Genomic DNA, 25,139 nt, shown 5'->3' on the forward strand with positions numbered 1-25,139 from the left:
TAAATATTTATATAAAGAACTGGGATAGTTCTAGGGAGAATAGTAAGCGCCTTATTGGATCATGATTGTGGTGACCTAGCAAGGCTATAGCCATATTAGAGCTAACAAAGGTTTATCCATGCTGATACCATTTGTCATATAAGCTTAACAATAAATGTCATAGTAGGAACTATAAGGATATTACATCACAAGTCTAATATAGTACGTCTGAGAAATACTCAAAATTTAGTTTAAAGCAAAGAGTCAAGAAGACTTAACATTTATTAGAAGAAGACTAAATTATTGATTATGTAATAGTCATATATATTTTTGGTTAATCAATGATAACTTCAAGATAGCACTAGAGATATGAACACAGCAGACAGTCTTTTATATAAATACTCGTATATTTCATTTATTAATAAAGGACAACCTTATAAACAGTCTCAAACTACTTCTATAGTCTTTTTATAATTTTACTTTACCTTAAAACACAACAATGATGTAATAATATGGTGATATAAATAATCAACATGTCTTTAAATTTAGCCCTTCCATACTGAGTATATAAATATTAGTCAGAGGGATCACCAGTTATAACATCAAATGACAAGAGTAATATTTGTTCTCAGAATCTATCAATATTCTATAGTACAGGCCCATTCGATTGTATTGCTTTTGCAGAATAAATATTTACTCGCCACAGGGATGTGCCCTGTGTACAGACTCCAACGGTAGGATGAGAACAAGCGGGGTAATGCGTGATTCATGATTGACTTTTATATTTATTATCCATCCATAAAGTGATGTGACAATTAACTTTATTATTATATCTATGATATCCTCAACAGTATTTTCTTTATCAAGTATGGATGCTGAGATATTTATATTTTAGTGTAGAATGTATGATGTAAGTGTATCTGATGTTATTTGTATGATGATGATTTTATTAGAAGTAAGCCAGATCATCACATCAAGCATAATATATATGGTCGTAATAGTAGTCACATATATTCTGGCACGTGTAAGGTTTAGCAAGTCAAGTTTGTGGTAATTCAAATATCAACTACTATCGACATATGATCTTTTGCCCGATAAGATCATTGTATGCCATCTATGCGAATTACTATGACAAACTAAATCTATGCTACTATATTCGAACTTATGCCTTTTGACAATTATGATCAATATAAATACATAGAACATTCATCCAATAGAGATAATCTATATTCTATGTCTTACTTTTAACAGTCCCTGTTGAGGATGTCATAGATTGTAATAAAGGAATCATCACATTACATAATAATGGATGATCATGTATAAATATGTGGTATTCTTGGCGAACCAGCTGGCGCACCGAAATCGGGCTTTAAAATAAAATTCTTACATAATAAATTCATTTTGGGTGCGCACGAATAGTGCACCAAGCTATTACGTAATATGTTCAGTTTTGGTGCGCGGAATGGTGCGTCAAGAAAATCTTGTATATTATGTAGGCGGGAGTATACGTTATGACAGGTTGTTTTAAGTTCTGCTTAAATACAATATGAGTTCTCACAATAAAAACCACACGTTTTACCTATTAATTCATTTTTATAGTTACTGTATAATTTATTACTTGAATGGACATTTAAAAAAATGATTTAAAAAAAAGAAAAATCCAAATCAAGAAGTTTTTAAAACAAAATTGTAAAATCATTTTCACACAATTTTGGCCATTTCTTCATTACAGCCTTGTGGTAAGGATTGACATCTGACAGTATACAACTTACTGCTCGGCCGCATTCCCGCTTTTTTGGATTTATTAAATAAAAATGGCCAGCCCTCGGTAAGATGTGTATTACTTCCAGACTGCCTGGGTTTCACCAGAGAAGAAGACCGGGTCTCACCAGGGCCTTTGATGAAACCGTGTATACAGCAATGGCCCTTCCAAATGCGTCAGCTGCAAACTGGCGCAGGCGCACTAGACGGTAAAAATGTACCACCGGTTGATTTTTTGAACTTCCGGGCGTGAAATTGTACCACCACGAACTTGCAATTTGTATTTTTTTTCGTTCATATTTTGAGATCATGCCAAAACTTGTTTGGGAGAGTTAAAAATCGAGATATCTCAGAATTCTGTGTTGATAAATTGCACCTGGGGTAAGCTTTCCCGTGATATCAAGATGAAATGCATCATCATGTTGGAACGATTAACCAAGAAAGGTAAAATAGACTTCGATAGATGCCAGGACTACTGGGGAGCAGAAAGGTTGTTGGCAAATGTAGCTCACAACAGACTGGGAAAATGGGTAATACAATGACTAAACAATCACACTTATTTATTATTATGCTTCTAATGCGTTTTCTGTAGAACGTGTCAACCCGGGAAGCAGGATCTTTGTCGGATGACGAAGAGACTATTCCCTCTATTGTTGAACTAAAGGAAGAACGGAATAGTCCTCTGCACGGCGATGAGAATACTGGTGTCGAAGAGCTTGAACAGACTTTAGAAGATGACCGTATCTACCACCCTAGAAGAAAAATAGCCAGAAGATAACTAAAAATTTTATAGAATTCGCACTTTGAATAATCTAATAGATTAATAAACTTACTTCTCTTTTTTTCTTTTTTTTTTCCTCTTTCTTTTTCTTTCTCGTCGTAAATTCTTATTTACACAACCTAAGTTCTGTAATCCATGATTTGAGTACAATTTCCCAGGTTGTAGAAAAGAGTAAACAATAAGAAAAGGTAATATAGCATATATAAATACTCATCCTATTCCTGGCTTATAAGTTCCGTAGAAAGTTTGTATAATCGCTTTGTGACATATGGTGAAGGTGCTAGATAATATTACATTTTCAATACGTTTTTAATTGTGTTGTATAGATTCAGAGCTTTTTCTGTGCTGATATTAAAGGCTTCAAGATGTAGACAAGCTTCGTCCAGGCTGATGAAATGCTTTTTAGGACATAGAAAATATTTCTAGCCTGCATTTTTTTTTTTTATTTTAGTCTGCATTTTCTAATTTTAGGGCGATTTATTTTATTTTAGGCTACATTTTTTATTTTAGGCTGTATTTCTCAGGGAAGTCCAACGTTTTTCTTAGTCTTATATGCTGTTATACCTTATGATTCCCTTGGTTCTTAATGAGGTTTATTGAAATACTTTTTTTTTGCCGTCATATCTTGTTGATAGTAAGTTAATTAATATTTCCATTTAAATTTTTTCTGGCGATGATATGGATGCACGTTCAGAAGCTTCGAAGTGAAAATACAAAATAAAGTACCAATAAAAACGTTTTTATACCCGCATATTTTTACAGTTTTTGTGTATTTATGCGTAAATTTTTTCGATTATGTAATGCTTTAAAGTAATAAAAGTTCGACGGAATGATAAAAAAGACATTTTAAAGTGGTAAAAATATGGAACAAAATGAACAAAAAGACATTTTAAAGTGGTAAAACAAACAACGGAAGGAACAATATATCAATATAAAGTGGTAAAGACATGCAACAGACGGAACAATAAATCAGTTTAAAGTGGTAAAAAGATACAACTGTTGGAGTGTTTGAACCATTTAAAGTGGTATAATGATACCACTGGTAGATAAAACGCACCACCTCTGGTGGTATAAATTTGTTTTTTTTTACCACCTGTACCACATCTGGGATAAAAAATCAAGGGTTTTTACCACCGAGTGCGCGGCTGTGATGGAGACAATCAGCTGCATTGAAGTAAAAATGAGGCGCGCAAGGAGAGTCCTTGAACGTCAAAATTTCTTCAAAATGTTCGTTGTTTACTCTTCCTTCGTACAAAGTATGTTTGTACATCTGAAAGGTTCTGGCCATTACATCCTTTACCTCCATCCATTGACTCTGATCTCCGTAAAAAGGCATGGCCAGGCATCTAAATCCACATTGGCCATCCCCCACAGGGCTGTAGACAGCTGTAATATCGTCAAGCTTGAAGTTGGAAGAAAGGGATACTTCTAAAATCATGTTATTAATATCCCCTTCATGTTTATAGCTATATATAGACGAATAAATGTATTATCTTGTTTTTAGTTTGTCATACAATGAGAAAATACACTTGCTTATAAATAACAAACCCCATGTGTTCTTCGTTTAAAGGTTCTTCGCAAGAGTTAATCTCATAAATATCAGTGTCCAAATCATTGGAATCTAAAATAGAACTATTGAAGTTGAGTTAGCTTCGAAGAACTTTACCACGTTTAGGCCCGCCAACTTGTTGTTGCATTCCGCTTTGATTTGGTACTACACGATTTTTTTTTGTTTTTTATGTTCCAGATTTTTCAACTGCTTTTTTTTTTATCCGCCTTTCCTATTTTCCTCTTTTTATCGTCAATCTTCTTCATATCTTTGTCGTACTTTTAGACCGCAATTTCCAGACGATGAGTGCTTGGCTTTTTGCCTTTAATCTTCATGTTGGTTAGAGGTGGCAAAATTGCAGCCAGATCAAACTTGGATCCAAGTAGTTTTTCTTTAACCTCAGTCAAATCATGCAAAACTTCCACAATTAATTGTTCTGCAACTACTGATTTATTGAGATCATCAATCTCTCTCAACGTTGAGAAAATCTTTGCATGAAGTTCAGGAAAAGAAGCAAGTTCAACTCCATCATTACTTTTTCCCCTTTCGTTTTCCTCGTGCTGAAAATCGTGATCTAAAGATACTGTACATAAAACGTAATTTATAAATGATTTTGTATAAAGCCATTTAAATTGACCTCCTACCATAAAGAGAGTTGTGGAACTCTTCAGGCAATTCTTCTATCTCATCCGCAGTACCAGTATCATAATCGTCAACTAGTAATTTTTGGAACTTTTGATTTAACTTTTTTGTGTCACTATTTCAAAACTTACCTTGACGGATTCGCCCTCTTTCAGGTACCATTTCCAATGGGATGATATCGCATTTGGCAAGTTGGTGGTAGCAAGGCAGTATATAATGCAATTTACAGCTGCATCTGCAGTTCTCGGATGTAACGTCGTCATTATCGCTAATCAGTGCTGGCTTCGACTTGGCTTAATCTATCTGCTGGCAAATATGATCTATAGCAAATCGGGTGATTTTAAAAACCAAATTTTTGAATCGATATTCAATTGCTTCGTCAATTAAATCGGCTCGGATTTCAAGCATTTCCACGCCGCATTGACGATTTTCTTCCAATCTCTATACACAAAATACCGTTATTAATTTACATTCAAACAAGTTGTATCCATTTGTTTATTTATTACTCGTTGTCTGTACCAAGTGTCAATCTTTGATGTGACAGTGGAAATTCTACCCGAAGAAATATGCGCCAAAGCAGCTTTTATAGCAGAGCGAGTGCCCTCCACTCTGTTGCTAGTCCTGTTTCCTAGATGAGGGTACTTATTAACATGTATCTCAAACAATGTTCTTGATCAGCAAACAAGCTCTTCTAAATTGTTAGTAATAGCAAAATAAGTATTTAGAATATTCTTGATCATACCCTTCAAAATACGCTATAGCTGTATAGCCGTTGATCTTACAATTGCCTTTGGTCAACAAAAAAGTCTTCAAGTTGCTAACAGCTTCATCCATCTCGGTGTCTGTCTTGCAGTACGCAACCTTTTGGAAACGTTTTTCCAGAGTCAACTCCAAAAACCTATCTATGAGAAGGTAATTGAGGAGTGAACTCAACACCAACGTTCATCTTCAAATTTCGGTACAAATAAATCGTACAAAGTAAGTGCTTGGATGAAGGAAATACATCTTTCCTTGCTTTTCCCAAAGCCTTGTCGTTATCAGTTGTGGTGTTTTGGATAGTATAAATTCAGACAAAAGGAAATAAAACAAAAGTAGGAATACTTTGATACTGTTGGTATGCTTTATTTCAGTAAAAGAGAATTAGAGATTATCTGGTTTATGAGTCGAGGATATATATATAGGATGTCTGAATTTAAAATATAAAATTACACTGTGGGAAAAAATATATGAATATATTAGAAATTATTGTATTTTGGTTTGAAAAATATTGGAATTTTCAAAATTCCAATAAGATGGTTGGAAATAGTTGTAGCATAGTAGGACAATATTTTTATGGGATAAACATTGTACAATATAAATACAACAAAATCACACATAATTCAAACATTGGAATTACGTTGTATTTTGGTTTGAAAAATATTGGAATTTTGAAAATTCCAATAATATGGTTGTTAATAGTTGTAGCATAATAGGACAATATTTTGATAAGATAAGTATTGTACAATAAAAATACAACAAAATCACACATAATTCAAACATTGGAATTACGTTGTATTTTGGTTTGAAACATATTGGAATCTTGAAAATTCCAATAATATGGTTGTTAATAGTTGTAACATAATAGGACAATATTTTGATGGGATAAGCATTGTACAATAAAAATACAACAAAATCACATATGATTCCAACATTGGAGTTACGTTGTATTTTTGTTTGGATTATGTTGTGCAATAAAAAATATTAAAAAAATGTTGTACAATTGTTGGGTAATTATTCCCATTTGAAACTCGTGATCCAATAAAAAGACAACACTAGTCATACATTTTCCAATTGTTGAAATAAGTCGAAGTATTTGTTTAAAACTGTTGTAAGATAAAATGTGAAAAATAATGGGTAATAATTTATTTATAAGTAATGCATAAATGTACAGAACCATGTATTCATATTAATTCTAAAGAAACCCACTGTTTGGTCAACAGAATTGTGCTTATGTTGTTAAAAAAAATGAGTTAGACAGAACCCCAAACCAAATTGACACGTCCTATGTCCTGATCGTTTAATGATCCAATTTCTATGCCATAAGAAACGACATGTGAGAGCATGACGACTTCAAATGCATGGTTTAGATCGTCGTTCTTAAAATAGTAATGACAGTCTTGTTCTGCATTGTACTTTACTGGGAAGACTGTCTTGACCAAGGCAAAGTGCAACCCTTCATTACAGTACATGAACAGCACTTGTCCATACTTCAGCTGTGGTGTTCTTTCGATACACCTGTACAGGGTCCTACTGTCATCGGCCTGTGTACAGTAGACTACGAAAGTACCCTTGCTCGATGGTTTTCAACGTTCTACCGCTTCTGATTGGGAAGTAGCTTTCCACTGTTTGAGCTTCCTCATTTAGATTGAGTGCTCTTTCTATGGCTGCCCCCTCTAGTTCAGAACATTCATGAAATCTTTCAACAAGAGTTATGCAATTCTGTTTCGTTAATTCTTTTCCATAAACAATTGAATTGCTGTTTGTAGGAAACCAGTTTGCTTTGTAAACAGCAGCGAAATGAGATTTGACGCAATTACTTGCGTTTTCGCTTGGCTTTTGGCGTGATTTGATTGAAGATTTGATACTTCCAATCAGTCTTTCAAGTGGCCTTGCACTTATTAAACGCATAGGTCCTAAATTAGCGATAGCATCACTTAGGTGATTAATATAGTGCATGTTGACTGTGAATACATTGGGGCGGAAGTTTGCCACCAAACATTTTTGCCATTCTTTAATGCGACTATGATAAATGTTTAATTTACGTTTGTATTAGTAATAGTTTACACTGATTTTTTATGAACTTACCGGTTTCAATCTACTAAATCGATTTCTGATATGCTGTATTTCTGCGTCATTTTACAGGCATTAGAAAGAGAAACAATTGCTCTGCATGCATTATCAGTAGCAGTCTCGTAGACCTGTAATTGATCCAATGACATTCTTGATGTTGATTTGGAAGCTGTTTCTTTTCGAATAACATCTCTTTTTCGAAGTTGAAGAGCTTCTACCACAAGTGTTGGCAATATAAACACAATGAAATCAATCCAGTCTACACTGCGAAAAAAACCGGACTTTTTATGGACATCTGTTTTTTTAAAAAATAGCTTAAGTTAAATAAATTTGTCTTGTATTATGTTTTGACATATCCTGCCCAAGAAAGCTCCGCTAATACTACAGCTGTGCTTGTTTTGTTGGGCCTGTTGCATTTTTGCAGATATAAGCTCTCGATACTTAACACGAAGGAACAGAGGGTTGCTTGCATCTTGATATTTCTGACCATCATCAGTAATAATTGCCCATATTTTGCCGCCGACGTTTGCTCCCCAGAAATGCATCTCGTCTAATCCCCAAAAAAATGGGCCGTGGAAACTATTTAAAAGGGAAAGTGGTGATTTTCGAACAATGCCATTTTTCTAATACCAACGAATTAATGATTTTTTTTTTAAAAAAGAAGACTCTTAAAAAACTTACTTCGTCTCCTTGAATAAAATCTTCGGGTTTTCTAATTAATTCTGTAAAAATGCCATCTTGTGGAAAGGGATAGCACATACTTGCTTTAACCCGCATAGCTTCGGTTCGACAAATGCGGCATCCAAAATAAGCTTGATGGCCAATATGACCACAAATATCAGCACATGCTGGGATATCACCAATAGCTACCACGAGAGATGCAGTAAGAAGCTTCTGTTCGCCACTACTAAACTTCACTAGCATTCCATTTTTTCTAATTTTATAAGCTCTTGATATGTTGGAAAAAGAAAACTATGCATATTGTACGATTTTTTGGGACCTGGTATGATTGTGGTAATCAAGATATTCTTTTTTTTGAATCTGGTAGAAAAAACATATGTGTTAGTTTTGTATATTTACATTGCAAAACATTAAAGACACTAACCGTAGCTCTTGCGATAGATTTAAAATGACAAATGCTACTACAGTCATGCTTACACCGCCCCTTTTAAAAGGATTAAATCCATCAGTATACATCACCAGATCCAATTTGTAATCACTTGTGGGACACTCTTCATTATAACCGTCCCATTTATCTTTAGCTGTTCCGTCGAAAATATCTTCCAAAAAAGCATAGTTACTACCTGATTTGTTAGAATAAAAGGCAGTATGTCTTGTCGATTTATAAGAGATGTCCGATCTGAATTGAGGTGTCTTAAGAAGATGCGCCAGCTGCTTAGCAAGAGAAAGTTGCTCGATTTGCGCTTTCGATCTTCCTGCATCATCATAGCGATCCTCCTGGCATTTAGGATTACTACATGCTCGGCTATTATCTCCGGGATAAAACATCTGACATTTCTTTAAGCACATGTCATACTTATCTGTTTCAACAGGGCAAAATACAGCAAGTTCTTTCTTGCTCGATCGAAATTGGGTTAAGAGCGTTTTGTGGCCTGTCAAAATTAGTTGTGAGCTAAATGTCATAATGCGCTTTATTCTAAATCCTTACCAACGCCAATTTCCTCCAAATAGCAATTAACCCATTTTATGATGCGCTCTTTGCCATTTTTAGATGCGCCCGACTTGGCAAGCAACGATTCAAACTCTATGCTTTTCTTTTCAGTATAGCTTAGGTTAGCGAGTTTGTCCTGATCGACAGTGACGTCATCAGGAACCCTAGCGGAGGTTTTGAAATTTTTAAGATTTAGGAACAGGTTATTATTGTAACCACCATCTTTGTCTCTGATCCAATTCTTCTTGAGGCTCTTCCAACTCTTCAAGAGCGTCAGCTCCAACATCTTCAGACTGTGTAGTGAAGTCTTCAGTAGGACCGTCGTTGTCTGCTGCTTAATTAGAGTAAGAAAAGTTTAAAACAATTTAATAATTTTCAAGTACCTTCATACACAAATTCCATAGCATCTCCTTCTGATTCAACGACGCTAACTGCACGAGCGGAACCTTCCATTGGAGAAACAACATTTCGTTCTTTAGAGCACATCAGATTAGTACTTTTAAATCGTTGCAATGAAGCTAAACTCAGTCACCTTGTTCTCTTCTCAGATTCAATTGAACAATTTTTTGTTTTTTATGGTCTTTTAAATGCTTCTGCAAAGACCTTGGAGTAAGGTATCGTGGGCAAAAACTGCATTTGACTTTCTGTACCATTCTATGTTATTAATGTTTTTTTATAGAACTGATTGATGAGTAAGAAAATAGAGGTGGTATTGAGCTTATGTTTTGGGCCGGATTTTTGGTAACTGTTGTTTATTAACATTATTCGAAACTTACTTTTCGTTTGAGCTTGCTTTTCCTGTTTCTTTACCTTTCTCTCTAAACGTTACGATGCCTCCCAGACAACAAGGGAAAAACACCATCAAACGAAGAGTTATCCAATGCTTTAAATCAAGTACAAACCCGTATGACAGAAAATCATAATAATGTGATGGACCGACTCGATCGTATGAATGCAGCGATTGCTGACCTGACGAATCTTGTCCGTCAACATGTGGAAAGAGCGACTGCCGTCGAAACGACACAATCATTGCGTGTCTATCAAGGTGAAACAATTGGCAATCGCATTCCTAGACCGTCCAATCTCAACGGAAAGACCGGGTTTTTCCAATACTTGCAAGCTCACTTGGCCGAGAATAATCAGCACAATGATTTGTACCTGTGTGTTAACCGTGCAGCTCTGGTAAGTGTACAAAGTATGCGAAATGCACACGGGGAACTGGAATTCGTTGGATGGGGAGGGCTTGGTCATGACTATAAGCTGGAAATGGCTGAGAACACGTTGGAGATTGCATTGCAAGAATACAACGTGTTGGATGTTATTAGACGATGTCACGATCTTTGGCCTTGTCTGATCATTCTACAGACAAAATGGACACAAATGTCTGCCTACCAGAGACGACAAAGGTAATAAATGTGTAATTTATGTGATAATTGAAAAACGTATTAACTAAGTCAACTTTTCTATACTTAAAAGGGATCTTCGACGTGCCAGACTAATGTCACAATAGCTTTGGCAGCCTCATCTTCATCGAAACAATTCGTAGTGCCTCTTTCGATGCTTTTTTTTTTTTAATTTCTTTAATAAAATCTTTTTATAACTACCAATATACAATATTATTAAAAAAAATTTTATACAGTCTTATTATTCAATATTATACAACATTATTATACGATATTATTATACAATATTATTATACGCTATTATTGTACAATATTATTATACGATATTATTGTACCATATTTTTCACACAGTATTCACACAACTTTATTGCTCAACCAAAATATATTAATCTTGTTGGAAAATATTGCCCAATAAAAAATGTTTAAAAATGCATTTTCCAACAATTAGGTTGCACAATAATTTCCAATAATTTTCACATATTTTTTCTCGCCGTGTTATTGCGTAATGGAATTGTACTAAATTAGTGCAGTGTCTTCTTACACTATTTTAGTCAAAGAAGTACATAGACTAAAGAGGTGTATTTGCTTTATAAAGTATTGATGCTGAGATATTAATATTTTAGTGTTAGATGTATGATGTAAGTGTATCTGATGTTATTTTTATTATGGTTTTTATCAAGAAGTAAGTCAGATCATCACATCAGTGACGAATACTTTGGGTGTTCCATGTAGACTGTCATAGTACCAAATAGCGTTTTAAAGTTGCAAAACCCAGGTGTATGTTGTCTCAAGCTCATTGTTAATCCATGCACCTCCAATAGCAAGTGTTTGGGGATGTCCTCTACCCAAGTTACTGGCGGTAGACGAGATATTAGATGTATCGACAATGTTGACAGATGTCAGTTTGTGACAGTTTGTCTTGTATGTTGCGTCTACAATAATAGATTCAGCCATGATTCTAGCCTCCTTGATTGAATCTGGGTGACAGAAAAAAATTAAATAGATTTGGTTTTTGGCATCAACGGAGAAACGAACATGGTGTTGTGATCGAGCTTATATACAGATATAACTCTATCATCAATTCTTTCTTTCTTATTTGATAACCTTTCTATAAATCATTATTGCATTACTCTTTAAATCAAATACATGCTATTACACTCTATTTACTACGCATTGATTACTCATCAACATATAGAAAACAATAGTCATACATTTATTCCAGATAATACAATCCAATGATATGATCGCTCGTCAATAACAAGATTCTCGAAGGTACCATGAGATGCTCGATCTTTAATTGACAATACGCCTATTGTATATTTGACAGGTTTCACTTTAATGCTTGATATTCAGCCAGCCCTGAATATGTATATAAAGAACCCAATTTATTGTATAATAAAGACTTTAGTTTATTTTTGCAGTTTGATAATTTTACTTCGTCAAATTTCTTTATTTTTATTCTTAATTCGTAGCTTTATCTCTCGAATTTCTCACATGGTAACCTTTGCTTTGAAGGCCTGTTATGAAACGGTACATTTCGCATGACGTTTCACCACCCAAAAACAATTGACGAATGTTATAAATATCCTTTTTTAATACGTTCATGATACCTTTCAATTGTAAAACCTAAATAATATGTATGCGTTTATTTATTTTAGATTTAAATGGCAGTAATTTTTTAAATATACCTGCATAGTAGTCTCAACGCTATTTGGTCCGCATAGATTCAATGTTTGCATTATCAATTTCATGACTTCGGCTGGCTGTAAGCGATTTGCAGCATACGTTGTTTTGTCGCCAGGAATTGGGTGGTTATGTAAGCCATAACTTTCATAGACTACAACACTACCAGAGACAGACTTTTTGATTTTAATGAAACGACTGCATTCGCATCTTTGCGAATCCTTGACGTATCGTTGAGTCACAGATGTACCTGTTTCTGCTAAGTCAACAGTGGGATCTTTTGCTAGCTTGTGTGCAGATCTGTATTCACCATAATGCTTACAAGCCAAGACAATCGAATTGTTCTTAAAGTCAGATCTTACAGTAACGAATACCATGTTGTGTTTTCTTCCATACTCATTTGCTTCGGGACGCAATTGCGACATGGTATCAAAAGTACTTCCGACTCCAAAGGTTTCGTTAAAAGCCGCGACCATTGTCGATTTACTTTTTTCTGTAACCTCAAACACGTCCATTTTTTTAAAAGATAAAAGTGGGGACTGAAAATTGAAGATGAACACTCTTGAAGCAAAGTGCTGTTGTTCACATAATATGGTACAAATACGGAGACACTTTTCTTGACGCACCATTCAGCGCACCAAAACTGAACATATTACGTAATAGCTTGGTGCACTATTCGTGCGCACCCAAAATGAATTTATTATGTAAGAATTTTATTTTAAAGCCCGATTTCGGTGCGCCAGCTGGTTCGCCAAGAATACCACATATTTATACATGATCATCCATTATTATGTAATGTGATGATTCCTTTATTACAATCTATGACATCCTCAACAGGGACTGTTAAAAGTAAGACATAGAATATAGATTATCTCTATTGGATGAATGTTCTATGTATTTATATTGATCATAATTGTCAAAAGGCATAAGTTCGAATATAGTAGCATAGATTTAGTTTGTCATAGTAATTCGCATAGATGGCATACAATGATCTTATCGGGCAAAAGATCATATGTCGATAGTAGTTGATATTTGAATTACCACAAACTTGACTTGCTAAACCTTACACGTGCCAGAATATATGTGACTACTATTACGACCATATATATTATGCTTGATGTGATGATCTGGCTTACTTCTAATAAAATCATCATCATACAAATAACATCAGATACACTTACATCATACATTCTACACTAAAATATAAATATCTCAGCATCCATACTTGATAAAGAAAATACTGTTGAGGATATCATAGATATAATAATAAAGTTAATTGTCACATCACTTTATGGATGGATAATAAATATAAAAGTCAATCATGAATCACGCATTACCCCGCTTGTTCTCATCCTACCGTTGGAGTCTGTACACAGGGCACATCCCTGTGGCGAGTAAATATTTATTCTGCAAAAGCAATACAATCGAATGGGCCTGTACTATAGAATATTGATAGATTCTGAGAACAAATATTACTCTTGTCATTTGATGTTATTGTGATAATTCGTATGTATGTAGGTGTTTATAGTCGGAAGTAAGAAATGAGACTCTTTGTTCCTTTATTATAAATTGGAGAGTGTGTCATGAATAAAATTAGAGGTCTTTTTATATACGAATTATAACTTCAGCTACTTTCTCTGCTCAGTTCTAATTAAGGTTTGACACGAGGTGGTGATACCTTAATTTGAAGTACAAATCAATGTCAACATAAGGTAGAGTTTATTACTTATGTAATGTATCCTCGCTTTTGTATGTTTGGAGTCTTTATATAAATATAATCATTCATAATTCCTTTACTTGAAGTTAAGGGATTTAGAGTTCTTGATCAAAGTACATATGTTATAAGATTCCACAGTTACACGGCAACCTGGATTTAATGTAAGATATAATCGCAGAGTAAATGTTGTGTGTTACTGGCATTGTGCCTTTAACCACTAGGAATGATATTCACTAGAGTTCTTGTTATAACATGGTGTGTTATAACGAAGAGGCAAGCTAAATTGTAATTATATTCGGTTTAATGGTAGGAGTAAATACGACATTGCCCCCCACCAGAATATGATTACCCTTCAACCATTTGCGCAGGTCTCGATAGAAGAGATGATCAGCAATAAGCAGAAAAAATAAAGAGGGAAAAAAAAAAAAAAAATTTGGACCAAGACTTAACGTATTACTGGGAATGTGGTTTAGTCTGTTTGGCAGCAAAGTGACGTTTCGAACGACGTGGAGAAGATACCGGATGTATACTTATACGTGCGTTGGAACTAGGAGGTACAGTAGGTGAGTGAACAACCGTGTCTGTGGAAGTAGTTTTGCGACGTGAGGACGTTCTATTGGAAATACTTGGTTTAACAGAGGTTAAGGTCGTATCTACAGCAGACGTATCACCAGAAAAGGAGCTCATCAACGATGAAATAGAGCCTGGGGCATTCTTTTTCAAAGCAGATAAGGATGTAGGGGAGTTGGTGATGACATTAGATTTCTTGGGTTTGTAAGGGATACCGATCTTCTTCCAATAGTCCCGTAAGGTGTCATTGGCGTTAAATTGGTCCTGCCCAATCCATTCGTCCCAATCGCTACTATAGTTTTTCCATCGAACAAGGTACTCTCTTTTAGTGGGAGGACCTCGATGATTTAAAATGGCTTCAACTTCGTAACTTTTCATTTCATTGCCCTCATCATCCAGTTCAATGACCTCATCTTGGGAGATGAGTTTGAGTTCGACAGAGGTGTAGTTACGAGGCATGAGAGCACCAGTATGATCTCTTAAAATATAAGCATTGCCACGATTCTTTCTAACGACAGAATAGGGACCAACATACGAAGGAGCTAATTGACCCGCTTTTGTTTGTAACCGAACCATCACATGACTACCTTCAGGGTAATCGACAAGGAGATGTTTGTTATCAAATTTGGCTTTTTAAAGGTCGAGTTGTGCCATTGTTTTTGCATGGATAGCAGGAAATACAATGTCGGCCATGTAATCGATACGCTTCATTAATTCCTCGTGAGAAATTGGTTGACGTTTCTCGGGTGGCACAGAGCTATCCAATTTACGGAATCCAAATGGCTCTGCCATTTTACGGGCAAACATCAATGAAAAAGGAGTTGAGTTTAACTTCTTTGATATACGATTGTTAAGAGCAAGTTGGACAGCATTAAGATGTAAATCCCAATCATTACCTACACCCTGAGTGGCTTTGGCAAGTAATCGTTTAACGGATTGCACAAATCTTTCGCTGATACCGTTGGCACTGGCATGCATAGGTGTAATAAACCGGTGATCGATTCCCATAGCTGTAGCAAGGTCAGCTGCTAAAGTATGGCGGAAATCGCGGCCATTATCACTTTGGATTATACCACCACAAGGGAAGCCAAGGATAGAGAACACCTCGACAAGAGCAGTAATGACAGTATCACTACGTTTATCTTGAAGAGGGCGTAGAACACAAAATCGTGTGGCAACGCAAACAATTACTAAAAAATAATTATTTCCTCGCACAGATGTAGTATTTATAGGTCCGCCGAGGTCGACGGCGTAATGATCGCCAGGGAGGTAGCTATAAATGGGGCGTAAAGGGTGGTAACCTCTTTTTTGAATATTATGCTTTTGACATTCAGTACATTTCCGAATAAACTCAATGCAGTCATTAATAAGCTTTGGCCAGTGAAGTCCTTCCTGGTGAAGTCTTTTTACCATCTGTTCAGCACCATAATGACCGACTTTGTTATGAGCATCTTCAAGAAGTTCTTTTCTTTCCGATTCGGGAGCAACTAAATAATCAGCATGAATACTTTGCCCACTCTGAATATAAAATAGATTATTCGAAGAGTCGTGGGTCTTACTGTCACACGTAGGGACGGGATCAGTGTGGGGTTCATTTGCGCTTACAGGAGAATCTAGAAGATCGCGTTTGTAAAGTTCATTCTGACGAAATGAAGGCAAGTATTTGTAAGAGTCACGTGTAAAGTCAACATGAATTTGTACTGATCGAACACTCAACTCTTTTTTCTTAAGGTTGATGTGACCAGAAATTGCATGATTTTTACCATGGGAAGTGACACGTACGGGTTTACTATGATCTGGATCGACATCGACAGATGGGGGATATAGACGAGATAGAGCATCAGGTAAGATATTATCTACACCTTTGATGTAGACAACTTTGAAGTCATAGTCTAATATTATGTCTAGCCATTTGATCATCATAGAATTGGAATGTTTTTGTGTATGGAGGTATGAGAGAGCTTTGTGATCACTATACAAGGTAAAGTGTGTACCCCAGATAAATTTGTGGAATTGTTTTAAGGCAAAAACACAAGCAAGCATTTCTCTCATAGTACAACTATATCTAACCTCACTGGAAGATAGCTTTCGCGAGAAGAACCCAATATGTTTGATAATAGTCTTTGGATTTCCATCTGCAGTTGTAGTCTTATATTCCTGGAATAAGGAACAGCCAATCGCAAAATCAGAAGCGTCTGTTGCAATACAAAACGGGTGACTGAGATCAGGATGGCACAATACAATGTCAGAAACGAGAATCTGTTTGAGAGTATTAAAGTGCATATCGTGAATGGGGGACCATTCAAATCTTTTTCCTTTGTTTTTTAGATCGTGGGATCGAAGGAAGTCGATGGGTGCCATTAGCATAGCTGCATTGGGAATGTGTTGTCTGAAATAATTTACAAATCCTAAGAAAGACTGACACTGTTTGGAAGTAACAGGTCTAGGTAACGATTCCAGATTGGATAGTTTACGAGTATCAATTCTTCGACCTCTAGCAGAGATGGAAAAACCTAAAAGATATACTTCAGCCTTAGCAAAGTGTGTTTTCTTAAAGTTGATACGTAAATTAGCCTGAGTCAGGATAGATACCACGTGCTTTACGTGTTGGAAGTGTGCATTAATGGATCGAGACATGATACATATATCGTCAATAAAAGTTCGAACATATGGGAGGTCCTTAAATAATGAGAGAATTACTCTACTAAACAATTGACTGATGGTAGAGACGCCGAACGGTGATCCTACGTGCATATACTTCAAGTTGTCAGGGCCAGTAAAACTGGTCTTGATCTGGTCATCTGGATTAACCCGAAATTGAGAGAAGGCAGATTTGAGATCAATAGTAGAAAATACCACACAGCCTTCCATTGAAGTGAAAAATATGTCATTGATCAATGGTTGTGTTTCATTAATTGTAGGAAGAGCTTTGTTTAACAATCTTGTGTCCAGAACAACTCTGATATCATCTTTGGTAATGTTATCTTTGGAAGATGTTACACCAGATTCATGATTCTTTTTCAGAGTGACTGTAATGGGAAGATTCCAAGCAGATGCAGGTGCCCTAGTAATAATTCCGTCGGATACCCAATCGTTAATTACTTCCATTACTTTTGGCTGCAATTTATAAGCAATTGGATATTGGCGAACATGAGCGTAATAATCAGGAGGAGTGGGAAGGTGTAGGACACTTTCAGGAATGTTACAAAATGAGTTTTTCTTTAGAGCTTGATTAGCCTCAATATATGGCTTAAGTGCTATGTTAAACGCAAGTTGTTCCTTTTCCGTTCCAAATGGTGTTACATTTGGTGCGTAAGCCTGATCATCAATGGAATTATCTGCTACCTTGAGAGTGTCTTTGAATTTGTACGCAACATTAATTAGTTGAATAGAGAGTTTAGGCATCAAATCTACACCAATTAAAATCTTATTGGAGATGGATAAGAGCTTATTGTCTATAATATCAAACTTGTGCAGTACTTTCTTTTCAACACCATCATAGTCTAGTGACAAGTATTCAGTCGTTTGAAATCGTTCAATTTGTGTACCGTTAGCTAATAGAAGTGTACCATCAATTTTGTGAAACTGAATGTTATTCTCAACGGCAAACTGTTTATTCATGACTGATACTTGGGCACCAGTATCCAAGGTAGCATATGATTTTACTGAATTAATAATGATTGGAGTAACTGGTGAATAAGCCACATTGTTAGAAACGAATGGGTTATTACTATCACCGACGGTGTTACTCTTGATAGAAAAACTATTAAAGCAGTTGGTAGAAATGGAGTTTATTTGGATAGAAAAAATATTTTTTTGAGAATATGTGTTGCTATCGTTATAATCAATTTCATCATTATCGTGGATAATAAAATTGTCTAAATCATTAAGTGCGGCCAAGTATTCGTTATCATCTTCGAAGATATCGGGTTGGACGATCAACTCTTCTTCTTTAGCGTCTGGGCTAGGAGAAGGAGAGGGATTAGGAACAATTTCTTCGAGAACATTGGAAAGAAGAGTGAGTGATTTATCACTAGTATTACTTACTCGGTGGGAAGTGTTCTTCTTTCTTTGAGGACAAGTCTTATAATGTTCATCGGAAAATACGGCTATACGGCAGGACAGACACTTTCCCATTTTACGGACAAAGCGGCGTTCATCAGCGGACAACTCGTAGGTGTGGTCGTACACTCTCTCGAGGTTAACAACACTTGGGGCAGTAGTTTCAACAACAGCAGCAGGTGTAACTTCAAGTTTTCTTTTCTTTGTAGCATCCTTTTTACCGGAGGTACTAGATTCAGAAGGAGCGGTAGGATTGGCAGAAGGCTTGGCATCAGCAAGGGTTTGGATTTCCTTCAAAGATACTTCTAATTCACCAAGGAAATGATTCAATGCTTCGCACACGCGACCGAAGTTGCTATAGTATTCAAAGAATTGATCTTCACCGAGATTAGCGTGCTTGCTAGCCATAGAGGAATCATGATTCAAAGGATTCAACTTCATGTATTCGTCCATACGTTCTTTAACCTTCTCTTGAAATCTATTGGTATAGAGAGACATCAAAAAATTAACGGTAAAATAGAAATTTTCCTGGGTTTGAACCCTAGCAGCACGAACACAAGCACCGTAGCGATCCATGAACTGGGCTAATTGTTCATGTGAATACTGCTTTAAATTATACAGCATCATGTTAGTTTTAACTATACCCAAACGTGCGGAGGCATCGAAACGGTGTTCAAGGACTTTCTTCGCATCAGACCATGACTTTTTCTTATTTTTCAATTCAGATTTAAAGTTCTGGTGAAACCAGTTGTTGTAGAGATCGTTATTCTCAAAACTAGCTTCGAGATGGAAAAGCCAGTGGAGTTCCACATCCACACCGTAATTCTTATAGACTCTTTCAAACTTACGAATGAAAGATTTTAAAGAGTAGTCTTCGGGATTGTGGACGTCGGGATTAGAGTCAAAATCAGAATATTTGACGTCAAAGACCGGAATCTCCTTAGCTGGAATGTCAGAGTGATCCTTTTGTCTCTTTTCAGAAACAGTTTCGGCATCATCTAACTTCATTACCTGGGCCAAGCTAGTAATTAACTTGACAGACGTTTGTTTGCAAGAAGTGTACAAATCGTTATTAACAACAATTTGGGCATTCCAATGAGCAATATCACGTCGAATAGTATTGAGTTGCAACTCCCTGAGGTTAGAATCATCGATGGTTGCTGGTAAGACATCCATGATTGCAGACTCCTTCTCGTATAGGGCAGCAAGTTTCGATTGGATTTCGCCGATTCTGATCAGTGCACGATCAGCGTTTACTTCAAACGTGTTACGATCGGGAGCTGCAGAACCAGATCCAGTGAAGGGTGACTTCGAGTTGGGTGCTTCAGAAGCAGGACCAACCAAGGGCGATTTTGAGTTATTACCATTACGGTTTACCTCGTTATCGAACTCAACGTCAATGTCCATAGGACGGGCAGTGAAAACATTGATAGTATCAGATGTACCAGGGACAGCATTAGTACCAAGAGGAGCAGGGGGACCAGGGTTGACGGTAGTGTCGATATGGGCCGGAGCATCTTGATGGGGTACAGCTGAGGAAGGATCGAGAGTATTCATTTAAAAAAATGTGATAATTCGTATGTATGTAGGTGTTTATAGTCGGAAGTAAGAAATGAGACTCTTTGTTCCTTTATTATAAATTGGAGAGTGTGTCATGAATAAAATTAGAGGTCTTTTTATATACGAATTATAACTTCAGCTACTTTCTCTGCTCAGTTCTAATTAAGGTTTGACACGAGGTGGTGATACCTTAATTTGAAGTACAAATCAATGTCAACATAAGGTAGAGTTTATTACTTATGTAATGTATCCTCGCTTTTGTATGTTTGGAGTCTTTATATAAATATAATCATTCATAATTCCTTTACTTGAAGTTAAGGGATTTAGAGTTCTTGATCAAAGTACATATGTTATAAGATTCCACAGTTACACGGCAACCTGGATTTAATGTAAGATATAATCGCAGAGTAAATGTTGTGTGTTACTGGCATTGTGCCTTTAACCACTAGGAATGATATTCACTAGAGTTCTTGTTATAACATGGTGTGTTATAACGAAGAGGCAAGCTAAATTGTAATTATATTCGGTTTAATGGTAGGAGTAAATACGACAGTTATAACTGGTGATCCCTCTGACTAATATTTATATACTCAGTATGGAAGGGCTAAATTTAAAAACATGTTGATTATTTATATCACCATATTATTACATCATTGTTGTGTTTTAAGGTAAAGTAAAATTATAAAAAGACTATAGAAGTAGTTTGAGACTGTTTATAAGGTTGTCCTTTATTAATAAATGAAATATACGAGTATTTATATAAAAGACTGTCTGCTGTGTTCATATCTCTAGTGCTATCTTGAAGTTATCATTGATTAACCAAAAATATATATGACTATTACATAATCAATAATTTAGTCTTCTTCTAATAAATGTTAAGTCTTCTTGACTCTTTGCTTTAAACTAAATTTTGAGTATTTCTCAGACGTACTATATTAGACTTGTGATGTAATATCCTTATAGTTCCTACTATGACATTTATTGTTAAGCTTATATGACAAATGGTATCAGCATGGATAAACCTTTGTTAGCTCTAATATGGCTATAGCCTTGCTAGGTCACCACAATCATGATCCAATAAGGCGCTTACTATTCTCCCTAGAACTATCCCAGTTCTTTATATAAATATTTATAGTTTTTTCTCATAGACGATCAATACATTTTTGAATACACATTTTTATATGGTTTTTAATTATATTTTTCTCGTCCATAATAAAGTGGTATCCAAGTTCTAACAGTATCACTTTTGGTTTATTTTTTATTTTGTTCTCCATGCAAAACAAATACACTTCTTTAGTCTCTACACATCTTTAACTAAAATAGTGCAAGAAGACACTGCACTTAAATAGTGTACTTCCATTATGCAATAATTTTATAATTTAAATTCGGACATCTTATATATATCCTTTATTCTTTGACCTTGATAACCCCTAATTCCCTTTTAACTAAATACAACATATCAACAGTCTCAAAGTAATACTGCTTTTGTTTTATTTCCTTTCTGTCTGAATTTTTATTATCCAAAACACCACACTTGATCCATATAGATAAACCTTAGTCTTTTCATCTCTCTTAAAACGTAAGCTAGTCACTTCTGTTTTACAATGTTGTATAGGGATCTTAATTACCTAGTGACTTAATGAACTTTTCTATTCGACTTCTTCTTAACTATAATAGAGTACTTCTAACGCGTGAGCAGCTATTATACTTTCGGATACGATTAGGGTCAAAGGCCTTAATTTTATTAATGATTATGATTTTACGAATTTATAATGGGGTCGGGTAGTACTGTGTATCACTCACATGCTTCCACAGCAGCAACCAACATATATGACTATAGAATCACAATAGCCGTCACAAACATTGCTCCCCATGTAATAATCGGACTTATTGGGACTATTTTAAGAAATAGAATTGAATAAGAATTATTCTTTTATTGATATAGAAATGAGCATAATATATATAGTGTTTTTCATAGGGGTAATTTGGCATAGGTTCGGCATAACGGTATTTATATAAGTGAAGATAATAAGTAAATTATCTTCGGCAAAGTATCTGGTAGAACGGGTGATACTTAAACCTCGGCATATATAAGTACAATTTATCCGTGACTTCATATTCATTACACCCCATTGTGATACTTGTATTTTCTATATCCGCCAGCAACACCCCATAACAACAGTCCTAAATCGGGACTTTAAAAAATATTTTCCTGCTTGTGACGGCCCTAAATCCTCTGATGATAAGCAACAATGACATGTGTCGGATTGGATATAAGTGTACAGCTTAGTTATAAGTATTTAAGTAGAGTCGTAAAAGAGTTATCGTCTCATTTAAGGATTGACGAGAGATATTTATACTTATCTAAACGTAGTTACCACACATGCGCCTGTGGAGAAACTATTGTTATGTAACGACCGAATATATCTAAGATTATTTAGGAGATCAAAAGATGGTTTTATTATGATTCAGTAAATGCTATTTTAATTATAAGTGTCAGACCGTAATTTAGGAGAGGAGTGTTAATACTCTAGTCACATGATCATGGTTGATGCTACTGGCCGTGTAACCATAGTTGGGCCATTTCATTAAAATATCATTTAATTAATCTGATTTTGCATTTAATTCATAAAAATTTGGGTGCCCTTGGGCACCCAAATTTTTGGATTTTAGAAGGGTTGACTTAATTTTTTACGTGTAAAGTTCCATTTGTTTTTTACGAGATTTATTGAAGTGATTTAAGGGAAATATCATGATTTATTTGTAATTAGGTATTAGTGATTTGGGTTTGTAGCCAATAATGACGGGTAGCAATTCCAGCATACATTATCAGCTACATTTATAAATTTAAACAAGGCAAAGGCTGTACAAAATCTTTCTTCCCAGTTTTTGGTTGTTTAACGTGTCTACCTGTACAGCTTTCTTGTCTGCATCGTCCGCATTTGTTACTGCACAGAGAACCTTTGGAACTTCCAGGACAGTTATCTACCATGCATACCACACATACTCTTTTCCGTTTTCTGTTATTTGATAGATTGATTACTTCAGCTGTAACGTGGCGTGAAAGTGGTATTGTAAGAGGTGTGGCACCCGGGATATGTCTGGAGCGATATGCAGGGCGTATCATCTGTAATTGAGGTGATGGTGGGTTGATTGTACCAAGTGGAAAATGTTGCTCTATAGGGGGTATTGGTTTGGGTAATGCAGGTATTGATCTTATAAACCTGGATGGGGATTCAGCAAGTACTCGAACACTTTGTGATATTTCAATATTTTTGAGAACAGTATTTCCGTATTTTTTCCTGTCTTCTAAAATGTTAAAATATGATTTTAAATGCCCTGGTGTCTTGTAATAAATATTGGTATCATGTTGGCAATGTTTAGAGTTCCATGTTAAAGCGAAAAGCTCGAAATTCGGTTTTTCCGAATCAAAAGGTTGGTATATAGATGTACTCTCTTGGCCTTGGGTATTAATTAGAGTTTCAAAAAGACATACTTCTTCCTTTGTATGAACAGCAGTTACAGCATACAAGGTGCCTTGACAATTCGATAGATATTTGTATTTGAACTTGTTAGCGGAATAACCAATTTTCGGAAGCTCTACCACAGGCAAAGAAGCAAGTTCTGTCATCCGACCTTTTGTTATTTTAACTTTTTTTGGAGCAAGAGATTCAGTAGGCCTAATTCCAATTGAGTTGCCAAATGTTCTGGGTATATCGACGACACCAAAAGTTTCATTGGTCTGTTCAAAATTCAAGTAACTCCCATAGCGTTCACAGGTATAATTCATAACGGTATCGTGACCTACTTCAGCTCTTAATAAATTTATAGCCAGTACAAGCCAAGGACTATAATGGCCTTGATGCTTTTTACCGTATCTGTTAATTGATCCAACCTATGATGATGTATAACTTTCAGTTTATGAAATATTTTTTAAATCATTTATTACTTACATTGAGGTTATGATATAACCGGTAGTCGGCTAAAATTGAGTCGGTCAATCTAACTGATGCATTGTAAGAAGCAAACCTTCGAACAATGTTCATATGGCATGCTCCTTCAACCGAGCTTGTTCCTCTGGAGCATTTATATGTCATGAGATTGTTTTTGTCCAAGCCTTTTTCGGTATATAATGGAGGCCCATTAACAACGTCTGAGACATGCCCTTGCTTCACCGAATCCAAAACATGCAGGGACATGGCAACAGCTGCGTCATTGAAGAGTTTAAGGCCGGAATGCTCACACCTGAGAGGACCGTAGCTTTCAAAAAGGAATTTCAAGGCGGGGTATAATTCTTCGGCTGGGGGTATATGCCTTCTTACACGTTCGAATATCCAAGCAGGGTTTACCAACATCCGTGTCTTCCAGTCCGTACCAATACTTTCAAGATAACTTTCTACTAAAGCTTTATCCTCTTGGTCACATACATACATGATGTCACGGAAACGACGCATGAAGTCTTTTTGCATTCCATGAGACTTATTGATTTTGATCATGTCCATAATATGAAATCCATCTTTTAAAACACGGGAGTCGACAGAATTCTTATTGGTATTGATTGGTGAAGAAGTGGTATCGCTGCTAATGGGTGGTATTTGTATGATTGGGGTATTAGAAGTATCAGAAACTGCATTATGTACTCTTTCTGAAGCTGTAAACAGATATTTGCATTTGATATAAACAGTGAAGGGTATATTATGGAAATCACCTAAGGTCAGACCCTCATTGTAACACTCCAAAGGGTATCCAGGAATAGTTATTTTCACAACTTTTACAATAAGTGCACTGTTGGTATGAAGTGCTTCATGGGTATTATTTGTAGGAGGGGTATCATCATTGCATATATAGCCGTATCCAGCAACAGAGGACGAGGCAGATTTGTCCAAATGAATTGCAATAAAAGAACCGGCTGTTGTGTTGACAGTTACTTT

General features: G+C 35.7%; 4 protein-coding genes across 4 annotated transcripts; 1 reads left to right on the forward strand and 3 right to left on the reverse strand.

The window, feature by feature from the left end:
- Positions 1-1,793: 1,793 nt before the first annotated feature.
- On the forward strand, positions 1,794-2,518 carry EV154DRAFT_485612 (uncharacterized protein; the record flags this gene model as incomplete). Its single annotated transcript, XM_051598764.1, has 4 exons — positions 1,794-1,807; positions 1,849-1,949; positions 2,047-2,270; positions 2,333-2,518. The coding sequence occupies 4 exons, from the start codon at positions 1,794-1,796 to the stop codon at positions 2,516-2,518; spliced, it is 525 nt and encodes a 174-aa protein (XP_051453286.1).
- A 1,120-nt stretch (positions 2,519-3,638) lies between these two features.
- Positions 3,639-7,427, reverse strand: EV154DRAFT_568138 (uncharacterized protein; the record flags this gene model as incomplete). The annotated part of the gene is made up of 11 exons (XM_051606059.1): positions 3,639-3,987; positions 4,070-4,153; positions 4,207-4,235; positions 4,358-4,653; positions 4,715-4,786; positions 4,844-5,000; positions 5,061-5,153; positions 5,219-5,333; positions 5,455-5,614; positions 6,733-6,974; positions 7,039-7,427. 11 exons carry the CDS (start codon positions 7,425-7,427, stop codon positions 3,639-3,641), a joined length of 1,986 nt encoding a protein of 661 aa, XP_051453287.1.
- A 4,838-nt stretch (positions 7,428-12,265) lies between these two features.
- On the reverse strand, positions 12,266-12,814 carry EV154DRAFT_428376 (uncharacterized protein; the record flags this gene model as incomplete). The annotated part of the gene is made up of 1 exon (XM_051596410.1): positions 12,266-12,814. One exon carries the CDS (start codon positions 12,812-12,814, stop codon positions 12,266-12,268), a length of 549 nt encoding a protein of 182 aa, XP_051453288.1.
- A 5,815-nt stretch (positions 12,815-18,629) lies between these two features.
- EV154DRAFT_485617 (uncharacterized protein) lies at positions 18,630-20,205 on the reverse strand (the record flags this gene model as incomplete). Its single annotated transcript, XM_051598765.1, has 2 exons — positions 18,630-18,695; positions 18,733-20,205. The coding sequence occupies 2 exons, from the start codon at positions 20,203-20,205 to the stop codon at positions 18,630-18,632; spliced, it is 1,539 nt and encodes a 512-aa protein (XP_051453289.1).
- Positions 20,206-25,139: the final 4,934 nt, after the last annotated feature.

This window comes from Mucor mucedo (genome assembly GCF_025094135.1).
Source record: "Mucor mucedo strain NRRL 3635 chromosome Unknown EV154scaffold_119, whole genome shotgun sequence".
NCBI lineage: Eukaryota > Fungi > Mucoromycota > Mucoromycetes > Mucorales > Mucoraceae > Mucor > Mucor mucedo.